General features: G+C 43.0%; 1 protein-coding gene across 4 annotated transcripts in view; it reads left to right on the forward strand.

Annotated features, from left to right (window-relative positions):
• Positions 1–14,178, forward strand: part of USP45 (ubiquitin specific peptidase 45) — a 59,946-nt gene that overhangs the window by 2,394 nt on the left and 43,374 nt on the right. Inside the window, exons 1-5 of one of the 4 annotated variants that reach the window (XM_028723037.2) lie at positions 806–1,232; positions 8,889–8,998; positions 10,132–10,301; positions 10,845–10,948; positions 12,618–12,718. In XM_028723037.2, coding sequence (XP_028578870.2) covers positions 8,899–8,998; positions 10,132–10,301; positions 10,845–10,948; positions 12,618–12,718 — 475 coding nt within the window. In that variant the 5' untranslated portion in view covers positions 806–1,232; positions 8,889–8,898. Of the gene's footprint in view, positions 1–805; positions 1,233–1,383; positions 1,582–8,888; positions 8,999–10,131; positions 10,302–10,844; positions 10,949–12,617; positions 12,719–14,178 lie in introns of those variants that run through there. The other 3 variants (XM_028723038.2, XM_028723039.2, XM_028723040.2) reach the window with 3 other exon arrangements.

Genomic DNA, 14,178 nt, shown 5'->3' on the forward strand with positions numbered 1-14,178 from the left:
CTAAACCTAAAGATGGATCTAATTTGTGCTATTTAGTAAATTTGCCTATTTATGTGGCATACCAAGAAAGATGGCAGGAAAGAAAGAGGTAGAGTCAGTGGTATGGTGCTGTACCAGACAAAACATTAAAAATAACAAGGTATTATAGAGTTGTGGCATCTGTTCTGATGGAGCTTTAGGGCAGAGGTGCCCTTAGAACAGGACTTTGAGACAGAAATCTCAAGTCTCAACTTTGGGTCCTATGCAGCCACCTGAAAGTACTGGGTGTGGCCTGTTCTAACAAGCAGCTTTGCCATTTAGTGAGTTCAATGGACACTTTCCAGAACTCTCTGCAGGGTACAACATGCAGTAGTTTTATTGCAAACACCCAAGTATATGTGTGACTCTAGATTCATAGTCTATCAAGGAAATGCACTCTGCATATGCCCAGAAGTACAATTACACATGCTCAAACCCTGAACAATGCTAAATACGTCCTGGCTTAAATGGAACCTAGTGGTTTGAGCCGAATCGTTTGTTCAGAAGTAAACCATGCAGAGCAAGGGCTTAGTTTTATATTCAGTTAAAATATTCAGGGCACCAGGTTCAATGCCCGGCATTTCCAGTTAATAGGATCACGAGAAAGGCCCCACTCTGCCTCAGATCTTAGACAAATACTGTTGTCAGGCAAGAGACAAAGCAGGGATCGGTGGATCAGCCCTCCTATACCCATCTCCAGATCCGTAAAGGGCAAGGGCTGGGGCAATCCGGAATCCTGCACAATTCGTAGCCTAGGACGTGACGCCTGCTCCTTTAACGATGGAGGAGAATAAAAGCCGCTGTGCACATTTAGCGCGATGGTGGCTTGCGTTCCCGGTGCAAACAGCCGCACCCGTTTTCAAGGGAGTCAGGAGCGAGCGAGGCCTCTCCAAACACGTGGGCACCAGCAATTTCAACGGGGGTTGACATCGATGTAAATACAGGCGGCTCCCTTATCGGCGATGCGGCAGCTCCGGCTGGTGTTTACAAAGCAGAGCGGACCCCCCCCCCCAACACACAATCCCGCCCCATTCAACCGCCCCGGCTCTCGCTTAGCCGCTCTCGGGGCGGGACGGGCAGCCCAGGCGAGCGAGCGAAGCGGCCCTCGCCGAAGCTCGGCTTCCTTTGCCGCTTCCTGCTCCTCCTCCTCCTTGGCTTCTGCTGCCGCCGCTCCAGCCTGCAGCCTGCGAGGGCGAAGCCCGTCGCCCAGCGCGGTGAGTGCGGCGGGCTGGGGGAGGCGAGCTAAGGGGAGGCCTCTCGCTTGGGTGGGGGCCGTGGAAACCGAAGCGGTGGGGGCGCGAGGTGCTGGGCGGGGAAGGGGCTGCTCGGCATGTGGGCCCTTCCTCGTCCGCTTTGCAGTGCCTGGGGACCCCCGCTAAGGGCTCCGCGGTGCTTCCCCGAGGGCTCGAGGTCTTGCAGGCGGTGGCTGAGGCGCCCTTGCCCCGGCCTTCCTCAGTCGTGGCCTAGGCAGGCGGCCTGCGCTGACTGGGGACACTTTTGGGGGTTGAATTGTGACGCCGCCTTGCACCTCCTTGAGCCCGGCTCGCCCTGGCGGCCGAACTGGTAGGCCGGGTCCCGGGTGGTGAACGCTTAGCTCTCCCAGAGCCTTTAAAGGGCCCAGGCCTTTAAAGTCTCGACCCTGGGCTCCAAGGTGTTTGCTGCCCAAATGAATGTGCCCACTAACTTATTGTTGGCCCAGTTGGCTAGAGTCAACAGTGTGAGGCGGCAGCAAAACAGCTCATGCTCTTCTAGGCTGCATCAGCAGAAGTACAGTGCCCAGATCAAGGGAAGTGATAGTACCACTCTATTCTGCCGTAGTCACAATACTGTGTCCTATTCTGGGCACCATAATTGAAGAATGTTGACCAGGATGATCAAGGGCCTGGAAACTAAGCCTTATGAGGAGCGCTTGAAGGAGCTGGGTATGTTTAGCCTGGAAAAGAGGAGATTGAGAGGAGATAGGATAGCCATATCCTAAGGGCTGTCACATGGAGGAGGGAGCATGCTTGTTTTCTCGTGCTCTGGAGAGTAGGAATCAAACCAATGGCTTCAAGTTGGAAGAAAGGAGATTCCGGCTTAACATTTGGAAAAAAACCTTGTGATAGTAAGCTTTTCAGCAGTGGAACAGACCCCCACAAGAGGTGGTGGACTATCCTTCTTTCGAGGTCTTCAAACAGAGGTTGGATGATCATCTGTCATAGATACTTAAGCATTGCAGAGGATTGGACTAGATGACTCTTGGGTCCCTTCCAAGATTCTATGGTGCCAAGGTTGCCGGTTCAGTCCTCATACGGGCCAACTGCATATTCCTGCATTGCAGGGGGTTGGACTAGACGACCTTTGGGATCCCTTCCAACGCTGCAATTCTATGAACTAGTACAAATCTTGGGAACTTTGGGCTTTCCAGGTGTTGTTGGACTACAATTCCCATCAGCCCTAATCAGCATAGGGAGGGTGAGTGTTCTACTCCAGTGATATCTGTTTCCCCAGCCCTGATCTAGGGAATACATGCCCTCTGTAGTGTAAAGCATTCCTTACTGAACACCTCAGGATTTGCTTCCAAGAAAACATGTTCAGATCATGCAAGGAGATAGTTGTTTTGCTGGTCATGGTGAATGGGTACTGCAAAAGCATAAAGAGCACCTAAGGTGTGTGGGGGGAAATGTGTCCTGTATATGTCCGCAGGAAATTGTGAGTCAAGTAGTAAGGGCAGTTTGGGTCCAGGGAGTTGTTGCTATATTAGTCCCAAAGGAGGAGAAACAAAATAGGTAAGCTGAGCTGCCTTGCTTGAGGCTGCCTTCTGTTGGTACACACTTATGCAAGTTGCCAAGTCACACAGAGCTCTAATAAATGCTCAAGAGGAAGTGTGAACAAGCCAACCTCAAACTGCCAGTGCAAATAGCACAGAACAATATTTTGTGAATATTTGACTACCCCTTTCCACCCCGTGTTAGAAACTGAGATATGAAGGCTAGGAGCTACGTAAATGGCACCTTAAACCTAGGTTATGGGCACAACAACAGAATGTCTAGGCATGCTTTTTAATAACAAGAATACAAAACTGAAAATTAATGAACTGCACTTAAAATATTATGTTCATTTTTCACAAGGTCTAGTCCTTCCCCTGCCCGCCCACCCCCTAATATTCTTAAGAGGGTCTCTTCTCCAGTCTTCAGATAGTAGCTGGAAATGGGGAGGCAGAAAAAAGTCCTCCTTTCATTCCACTCTACAGTTTTAATCAGAAATTTTAGGCGCAGTACTGAGCTCAGAGCTCAGAAACTGCTTGCGCTGATGAAATTCCCTGTTGCAAAATGCACCTAGAACAATGGGAGTTTTGAACACTGTTTTCACCCGCAAGAGCACCCAGTTCTTGGAGTTCATGTTTTAAGAAAAATTCATTAAGAACTCTAGGACAGGTTGGGAAATCTGTGACTATCTAGATGCTGTTCTAACTTCCATCAGCCCCAGTGAGCATGGCCAATGATAGGAAATAATGGGAATTGTAGTCCAGCAATATCTGGAGGCCCACAGGTTCCCCACCTGCTCTGGAGTGTTGTGGAAGTTCTTGTTCAGGGCTTCTGCTGACAGGGCTGGTTAGCTGAAGCCTGCCCATAATGTGCTTCTAAGGGTTGGTTCATTGTTGAATATAGTATTCTATATCATAGACTTCTGCTGGATAGGAATAGCTAATTATTACATATATATTATAGAAACTGGCTCAGTAAAAGCTAATTGGAGTGCCTTTGTACTTTTTCCCACTTGCATGCTTACCTGTTTGGTGCCCAGAAGCTGACTGATAGGTTTGTGCATATCAATGAAGTTTTCCTTTGCTTCATTGTTATAAATGTGAACTTTATTCCTAAGTTGTGACAGATGACCAGAAATGCAAACAATTAAAAAAGAATCAGACTTGCTGTCTAGTCACTTCTAGTTATACCAGTAAGCCCTTGTGTCATATGTGCCTTGCCCTTCGTCATGTGGTTCAGTGTTAGAGGAAAATGGGAGCAGGATCAAGCATGTTTATAGAGTGCAGTTATCCTTTTTCTTGTGAATCAAAATAAGTCATTGGAAAGGGTTTTGAAATCCAGTTTATTTGATGAGCACAGTCTTTTTTGTTTTTGGGGGTGGGGTATCTTAAGCTGTCTTGTATCGAGAGACACAAAGATGTACTTTGCTCCACCTAGACTTCAATCATATGGTCCCTGGGAGGGTATCTCCCAGGACGGGTTAAATCTAATTTTCCAGCTTCAAAGAGGGAGATTTGGTATTGTAGCTCTGATTGTGTCGGTGCTTCTGGCACTCTGGTTCAATCTCTGATGTCAGAAGGGCAAAAAATGGGTGTTTCTGTGGTGTGCCAGTAGGTGCCAGGATCTGAAGGATCCTCGACCATGACCAGGGAGATATGTAGATATGCTTCTCTGTGTATCTAAATGTCTCTTTCCTGTTTCCCTCTCTTTGGAAAGAATAGTTAGGAAAAGTGGAATAACTTATTCAGGGAGCCAGGAAAGCTATTGAGTGGTGCAGAACATTTCTCTGTCTTCACTTCTACCCTGCTGGCAGAGCCCATGATAATGTTGAATGTGGTTGTTAATTCATCCCTCTCCGCCCACACCGATATTAAGATTGCAGTCCTTCACAGGCAACTTTGTAGCAGTGGCATCAACTTGGAGTTTTAGGGTTCAGTTCATCCATCAGTTGTATGACTTTTCATTCATTTCCGTGGGAATCGTGTAGAACCTCTGTGCTGTGCAGACCTAAACCCCTAGAATTTTTTTCAGATGTACTTTGTCCTACTGGGCAAATAATGTTTTATTTTAAGAACTGGTTTTTATCAGTCACGCCTGCCTCTATTGCATTTTGTTTGATCCTAGGTTCTTTTATTGTGATACGGTAATTTTTAATTGTTGCAAGCCACCCTGAGTGAGATAAATGCTTTTAAAAAATGTACTGCTTTCACTCTTTTCCGTAACACCTACATCTTCTCTGAGTGCTGGTCACTTAATGAGAAAATACATAGTTTTAATGAGTGTGTGTTTTACTTGCTTTTACTTTTTATTTTGTTCTTGGATAAGAAATATCTTGCAGGATCAGACTAAGGCCCAACAAATCTAACATCCTGTTTCTAGCAGTAGCCACCCCTTCATGCTTGCAGCGTGGTGGACATCCTCTATTGTTTCCAGCCTTATCACTGAACTAAAGTGGTAACATGAGCCAAGCAACTTCAATGAAATACAGCCACCTGAATAACACTTGTGCAAAGTTACCGCTATGCAGTACTGAGCCAAATATTTCAGAATATTTGTGCCAGTTACTGTAATTTAGCTTCCTAAGTATCTCTTTCTGACTTCAAAATGAAGACAGCACTGCAGCTTACAAGTAGGCTATATGTTGTTGACTTGAGAAGTTTCTTGATAATGTACTTGAGTTGTAAAGCTTTTGTCAGATTTCTCCAGGAAATATTGCAAAACTGGTATTCTGTAGATTTGTTCCCCCTTAAGTTGTGCAACAGCACACCATCTGTCTTGGGTTTTGCTGGTAGTGTCCAATGTAGAGCAACTTGTCCTTGGTTTGAGATTGACATGTGTCATGAAGAACAAACTGGGGCAGCCTGCTATGTAGAAAAAAGTGATGTAATATTACACCCTCGGCAGTTAGTGGCTTCCTAGGAAAGAGTGCTAATCATTCCATCGGCCTGACATCCTGCTGTCTTGTCAACCACTATATGTTTCCCCATGGGCTGTACCAGAGCCACACTTCAGAACCCATTATCTCCAAGTTCCTGGGTTCTCTGACCATAGAAACAGCATCTAAATTGGATCATAAAAGATGGCCAGCAAGCGGATATTTCCCTTCTTTTCAACATTTAGTTTAATACTGTAGAGAGTTGTCAAAAATATTTGTGATGAAGCAAACTGTAGTGACACACATGAATGACCTTGGAAGACATGAATGGCTTATAAAAACAAGAATCAGTAAAACCTACTTACTTATTTAAAAATCTGCAGTTAAAACCATCAAATAGCAGGCCTGGAATAAATCAATTTCTTGAATACAGAAAAAATAACTTTTCAGAACCTGTTGCCATGACAACCAGAGAGGACATCTGCAGAAGCCCCAAGGAGGGGGGTAGTGAGAAAATTGTTGCCCTGGCGACCCAGGAATGTCAACAACAACAGAAGGGGGACAAATGGCTCAGCCCCATGCACATGGCTTTGAGTTAAAAACTGGAGCCACCAACTCGCTGGTGCCATCTCCCCGCTCCCCAGGACAACTGGCACCAGCTGAGCATCCACAGAACCCATCTAAATTCAGGAAGAGAGGGAACATGACAGATTTATCCAAGAAGGACAATCCAAAGTTTTGATGCCACTACGAGAAAGACCCTGTCTCTTGTAACCATCTGTATTGTCCACGTCAAAGGCATGTGGGATGTGCTTTGGTTGGTGTACTTGTTAATGTATCTATCACCAACAGACTTCGACTAAATCACTGAAGAGGTGTTGAGGTTTTCCTAGTATTGTTGTCTTGAGTGACTTTCATTTGTATTCTGAATTAAGAGATGTGCTCATGTTTTCATAGCCTGTGGTGAGCCTGGAGTTGCACCAAGGATTTGAAGTAGAGAAGCCAGCAGTCTGGTGTTAAGGACAACCAAAGGATACAGGAGCATTCTAAATCTCAGAAAGACTGTGTTGCTTAGTCTTAACTGGAACAAGAAGCCTTTTTATTCTTATTCCTGTCCAGGGAGATCCATGGGTGAGCAGGGTCGGTTCAGGGCCTTGGCTGCTTAGGCAGATATTGTAGCTGGTAGTTTGTGGCACACCACATGGGCCAGTCACATATGGATTAAAGTCTGAGCTACAGTAGTCTTCCATAATTTGAGGCATCCAGAAATTTGGGAGTTCTTTGGATTAATTTAGATTTTTGAGACCTAAGAATGTGGACAAGGTGCTGGATTCAGTCCATGCCAGTGCGTTGCCTGTTCAATCCATATGCATCAAAGTTAGTGATGATTGGAGTCACTGAGGTCTGTATTTTCAAAGTTGTGGAAGCTTCCTTCAGGGAAGGTTCAGTTACATCCTCTTCAAAAGAAGCAGGAGCAAGGCCTCGACTGAAAAAGGCTTCTTTAGATACCCTGGAGTTGTGGATTTAAAGCAGGCATAGGCAAACACTGCCCTCCAGATGTTTTGGGACTACAATTTCCATCATCCCTGACCACTCGTCCTGTTAGCTAGGGATCATGGGAGTTGTAGTCCCAAAGCATCTGGAGGGCTGAGTTTGCCTACCCCTGATTTAAAGTCTAACTTCCCATTCCTACAAAAAACAGAGCAGAAAAGGGCAGGCCAGCTCTATGGATGAACTGAAATAGGTCATGATATCATTTGAGATGGAGGCTTCCTGTGTTTTTGTGATTGATGCCCCGTGCTGAGAGGGGGATTCTGATCCAGACTGGTATCCTTCTGGACCTAATAAGTGAGTTAGGAGTGGGAATGGGCTGTGTTAGCTGTATTACTGGGAGGCTTCAGAAGATGGTGTTGGGAGACTACTGCTGTTCTCTGTGTTTGTCTTGTCTCCCCTGCTTTTGAGTTTCTACATGACCCTTCTGTGATAGCTTAGCTGTGTATCTGGCATATGAGTAGAGGGTGCCATTGATGGATCCCCACAGAACCCCATGGAAAAGAGAAGTAATCTTCTGGCACCCCCATCCCCAGTAATGTTGTAGGTGGGATGCGCCTATGGCACGGAATATCATGGTTATGACACTTTGAGAATTTCAAATGACGTTTGGGGATGGAAACAGCGTTTCTGCTACTACCAGCCTGTAGTTCTGGTTCTTTTACTGCTCCAGGAGGCATTAAGTGCTTGTATGCTTTGAAAGGCTTTCAGAGCTGTCGCTGTGCTGAAACGTCTTATCTGCTGATTGATGACATTGTCCAGTTGCTAGTCATGACGAATACGGTCCTGACTGTAATTGGGTGACAGTTGATCTAGCTCTGGACATCTAAAATGCCACAGGTAGTTACGAAACACATCTGCGTGTAGCTCATGTGAAAATGCAAGACATCTGTAAACATGTCATTCATAGAAAATGGGAGGAAGCAAGACCTGTCATCATCCATGCTTTTTGACCACATGTAAAAACCAAGCCTTATCCTATAATTATCATGAGGTTAAGTATTGATCAGGCAGTTACTGCTGTATAAAACAGATAAAAGCTTTAAGTGTTTTCTTTTATTAAAATTGCTTTTAATACAGCAGCAGTAAGCAGTGTTCTAGCTCTGAGGAGAGCATTGGCCTTGGCCTGGGGATAACTGGTTGGCCATGGAGCTCACTGAATGCCTTTGGGCTACTGTCACTCAGGCTTGTTTTCCTCTCAGGTTTGTTGTGAGGATAAAATGGATGGGAATTCCCTGTGGTCCTTGGAAGCAGGATGGCATAAAATGTAAGGTATAAATAATACACTATTCCTGGGGGAGAAATGTCATAGTAGTAAGTACCAATAGGGTCGTTGTAAGGCATTCATGTCTCCAATGAAAAGTCCAGGGGTGTCTAATTGGGGTCTGCATTATGCAGAGTTATACTAAAAGTAGGCAGAGTTATAGTCAAACTTGCTTTTTAAAAATGTAGCCCCTTTCCACTATTTTTGGCAAGCTCCAGTTTCATTGCACAACAATATTTTAAAGCATAAGTTGAGAGTCACTTCCAATTAAGGCAATGGGAATAATTGCTGCTGGGACCTCTCCAGGCCATTTATTTGAGAGTGGGGCTGCTTATTGCATTTCTTTGTCAACATAATGCAGAATTTTAGGAGTCGTTTATGGCAGCCAAACCTTTCCATTTTAGCAATACATATTTCTTCATTTCTTTTCCAGCAGATAACAGATGCGGGTAAAAGATCCATCAAGGGCTATCCCTGTCAAAACCAAGACACACGCAAAGTCAAATCAGCATCAAGATGATGATTCTTCAGATGATATCACAGGTAAAAAAAAGCCATCTAATGGTCTGAATCAATTGACACAATCATGCGGGTAGTAGTAATAATTTGTATTTATTGTATCGGCTGGTTCCTGACTCTGATGAACAGAAAATGTGGAGACCCCACCATGTATCAAGAAGGGCTTTTAGCACACCTCCACTCCAGTAACCCATACTAATGCTAAAAGCCTGATCCTGATAGTGGTTGCATGCAACTGTCTTGCCACAGACAAGGAGGCAATACTGCCTGTGATTTTAGGTGGTTGTTGAGCAACTACTAAATGTGAGTGGTTGGGGTGACTCAGCCCATGGTCATCAAGGAAAGGAAAGCATTGTCCATATTGTTTCTATTATTATTAACTCATCCTTCACCCTAAGGTTCCAAGGTGGGTCTCAACAATTTAAAATACAGTTTAAAAACTTACTGTAAAAATACAGTCCATGGGAACTGCTGGTTCCTAGTTTAATTAGTAGACTTCCAACAGTTGCTTGCTATTGAAATATCTATGGCCTGATGATTTATGAAATGATATTATCCTTGGAGTACTCTTATTTCAGGAATTTACTTTATATGTTTGTAGAACTGCATCTTTTTATGGTGGAATGAGAAGGGAAGTAAGAATAGCAATGACAACACTACTGAAAAGCTTGGAGGAGAGGAGGAGGAGGAAAGACAGACAGAATAGGTTTATCTGATTTGCACAATGGAGGAGAAAGTGCAGAAATCTTGTTGGTTCATGCAACTGCTGAAATTTCATACATGACCACTATTACTGCTAATTGTTATTTAATTTATTAGTCCACTTGACATATAAAAAGTCTCCAAGTGACTCACAAAACTTAAAAGCATGAAGCATGGCATAACACAAAAAAGAGCAAAGCCTCACAGTAACCTATGAAGCAAACCCAATAAAACAGCAGTAAAAACGTGCCTTCAATACATAGCAAAATGATACTATGAAGGGGATAGGGTTTGCGTTTATAGTCTTTGAGAAGCCATTAATGGCAGTCTCATGGTTACGTGATTTCTTCCCCTTCCAAATTTACAAAAATGTTTTCTTGCCAAATATCTGTTACAACAATAAAACATGTGCCTTAAACGTGTTCATCTTTTTTTTTTTTTTACTACTTCTATAGGTCTGACATGCCAGCATGTAAGCCAGGCAGTGGATGTGCATAATGTGAAGAGAGCAGTAGCTCAAAATGTATGGTCAATATGTTCAGAGTGCTTAAAAGAAAGAAGAATATGTGATGGTGAGCCAGTAATGCCTTCTGACATATGGCTGTGCCTCAAATGTGGTACTCAGGTAAATAAATATGTGACTTTAAAGATATGTAATATGTATAGTTTCTAACCTGCCCTCTGCCCCTAACAAGGTATATAACGCAGCTCATCGACTTAGTAGAGTTCCACTAAAGTACCAATAGAAATCAGACTAGGACTAAGTGTTTGGAGTTCTGTTCATTTGTGGCATCTGGACAATAACACTTTAGTTCTTGCTTAGGTATGCCTAGCAGCTTGTTATTCCTTAGGTCTTTTTGTCTGGATGTTTTGAAGAAAAGCCAGAATTAGAGCAGTGCATATGTTTTGAAACGATGAAATTGTTTGGCCATTTTGTGTCTATTATAACCCAATGCCTGGATAAAGAGTAACATTTTTGGAACAATTACTTTTTAACTAGGCATTGGGTTGTTTAGAAGCTGTTCTTGTCAGGGGTCTTCAAAATGTCATATAAGCTACAACAGGTCAGCCAAGGAACGGAAACTTGACAAGAAGAAATTTCCTGATTTTACTAAAGAACATAGTAGTTATGATAACTGTAGTTTAACATTTTTATTAATGAATTCAGGGCTGCAGTCAAAACTCAGAAGGCCAGCATTCGCTTAAGCATTTTCAGAATGCACTAGGAGAGCCTCATTGCATTGTAATCAACCTCAGCACATGGATCGTATGGTAAGTAAATTTGTGTTTTGAGAGGGGAAGCTGTGTGTGTTTGTGAGGGAAGACATACACTTGTACACCCCATAATATACAGGTATGCATACATACAGTGATTCATTCCTTTTGTACATGAAATTCTTCTTGGAGTTGCACTAACATTTTTTTGATTTAGTTATTCAACAAGAAAATAGAAGCTGGTTAAAGAAAGTCCTTTGTTTTATTGCAAATGATAATTCTAGTATGTCAAACTAATAACTTGTTAGAATGTGAAGTTTGTTAATGTGGACTCTGAAATGTAGCTTCTGCTCCCCAGAGGTTTTATATATATAAAATATATTATATATATAAAAAATTCTGCTCCTATGGGCCATCTGCTTTATTACAGTTTTTTTACCACCCTACGGCCTCCCCCCAAATTTGTGAAACAACAACAACAACATTTTTACTGGCTACTCCTGCAGGTCCAGTGTTGTGATTCTGTGATGCCAAAAGGGTTTTGTGACCTGAAATGAAATGTGTGAAATGTGAAATGTGTGAAATGTGTCACTTTTCAAAAGGGAAATTGCTGCACCTCCTTTTCACATTGGACCTCCCAGAGGCCAACCCCTGAAAAAGATTACCCCTGCTGTTAATAGGATCAGACATAGAGGTTCCAGTAGTAGTTTGAGAAGATAATTACTCCATATGTAATGGCTATGGGATCCAGCCCTCACTCTACCACCTGGTGGTGGTGGTTGAGGTGGTGGAATTGTGGAAGGACAAAGTCTCTCCCATGTTCCCCTCTCTCATACATGGCTTCCCCCCCTTTTTTTCCTTTTTCGAAGCAGTCAGATTCATACAGTGGTGCCTCGCAAGACGAAATTAATTCGTTCCGCGAGTTTTGTCGTCTTGCGATTTTTTTCGTCTTGCGAAGCACGGTGTCGGGAAAGTTTTGGAAAAGCTTCAAAAATCACCAAAGTCTTCAAAAACCTCAAAAAAAGCTACCACACCGCGTGCTATGAGTTGCTCCTCGAAGTCAAGTCGCAACTGTATTAATGGTGTTAAGAAAAAGGAAACAAACTTGCAAGACATTTCCATCTTGCGAAGCAAGCCCATAGGGAAAATTGTCTTGCGAAGCAGCTCAAAAAACAAAAAACCCTTTCGTCTTGTGGGTTTTCCGTCTTGCGAGGCATTCGTCTTGCGAGGTACCACTGTAGTAGCAAAGTGATCTACACTGTTCATACCTAAGAGGGACTTTACTTTCCAGGGATAGATCACAGTTCATCTGCAAAAGTTCTATTGGCACTAATGTTGCTTTGGACAGCCCTTGTGACCGAGAGCCATATGTTTGGGAGCAGGGGTGTTTTAACCCTTTCTGTCTGTGCCTTCCCTGTGATTGGAGAGGGGACTGTTGACATCCCCATCCAGGCACTGTAGTATGCTCACCCTAGCATTGTGGCTACACAGTCTCTTTGCCGCCGCCGCCAAAATCAGTAGGGTCTAGGTAGTGCTGGTGGTGGGGAATTTGCTTGGTTCAGGTCCCAAAATGAATATGTTGTTTATAGTAGTTGTAACATGCAGTCTGTATATAGACATTACCTGAAATAAGGAATCGCAATGTTTTATGACTTCATATAAAGTCATAAGAATTTAAGATTTGCCTGGAGAATCGTTATGACAACATTTTAAATCCTTATTCTAGGTGTTATGAATGTAATGAAGAGCTATCAACACACTGTAACAAGAAGGCTTTGGCGCAGATAGTCGACTTCCTCCAAAGACATGTTACTAGAAATGAATCAAGTAAGTTTGCGTTAATAAAAGTTATATGAGACTAAAGTCGATATCATGCCTCTTTTTATTTTTGAGAAATTAAACATGAGGTTTGCAGATCCAGCAGGTCCTTTAAGAGTCCCATGTGGCCCACAACATTACAGTCATGCACCAAACAAACGAATGAATTATCTTTAGTGCTAATAAATAATGCACCTAATTTAGCAGGGAATCTTAAGAGACCATCTTGGCTGTGAGTCCTGGAAGACCTGCTCCCTGCCTTGCAGGCCTTTTCCCACCTAGTCTGGGAGGGTGGGGCCCTGGCTGACTCTAACTACAAAAGCTGTGGCTGCTGAACAGACTCTTGGGCTAGGGAATTACTCAGGGAAGATTTGTTGGGGGGGGGGATTGCTGTTACCGAACCTACTTTTTTGTATCTTTATCTGAGATCTTAATATGATTTATGTGGAAATTGTTCAATTTTGTACTTTTTGATTTTTTTATTGTTTATGATTACTTTTGTTACGTTTGTGATTGTGTATTTTTTTTACATGTTGTCAGCTGCCTTGAGCATAGTTTTAACTATGGAAAGGCAGCATACAAATAAAATTATGTATGTATGTGTGTATGTGTGTATGTAAGAGGGATATCTCAATGACAACTCTACAGAGCACCTCAGTAGTTCACTTGCAAAAGAGCGGTGCCAGGCTTTCTAGCCATCTGTCTAGAAAACCCTGACCTCTAGTTGTATTGAGGTTTGAGAGGTTATTCTGTAATGAAGGGAGAGGTACAGGATATACATAAGTGATGGGAAGTTTTGCTTCTGCACATGACTCTGGCAAACCGTTCTAAGCTAGAATGTTCAGTTCACATTGAGTTCATGAAACATCGTATCCTGACCTGTTCCCAATGCATGGTTGACCACATCTACGGAATACAATAGTTACGCCCTGTTAAGTTTTGCTATATCAATCACTAGTAATAGTTTATATGCTCCTTTAAGTTTTGCTATATCAATCACTAGTTATAGTTTAATAAGGAGGTTTTCATGCCTGTCCAATTCTGTGTTCCCTTTCCCAACCTTTAATCTATTGATGATTAATGTCTATAGGCAACCCTTGCATTGTATTTGTGTTAACCAATCAGCAACAAGCACATATGTGGCAATGCTGTAATATTCAATAAAAGGGACTCCCCGAGACATGCTCGGTAGATGCCTCCCATATGACACTTGCCATTCGTCTGTCGTTTATTTCAACCCAACACATAAGTATACTTATATTAAGTAACTTAGTATAGCTTTTAAGCAGAATGCATACTTTTTTTTGGCGGGTGTGTTTGTATTGCAACAGGTTTCATCTTACAAGAGGTGTTTCTCTTACATCTTAGAAGAGCCTTGTACTAGGAATATAAAGAATGATAACAAAAGGCCCATGAAAATAGGCTTTTTTCCCTTAGGAAGAAAAATTGCTGTATTTGTGGTTCAAACA

Source organism: Podarcis muralis, chromosome 3 (genome assembly GCF_964188315.1).
Source record: "Podarcis muralis chromosome 3, rPodMur119.hap1.1, whole genome shotgun sequence".
Lineage (NCBI taxonomy): Eukaryota > Metazoa > Chordata > Lepidosauria > Squamata > Lacertidae > Podarcis > Podarcis muralis.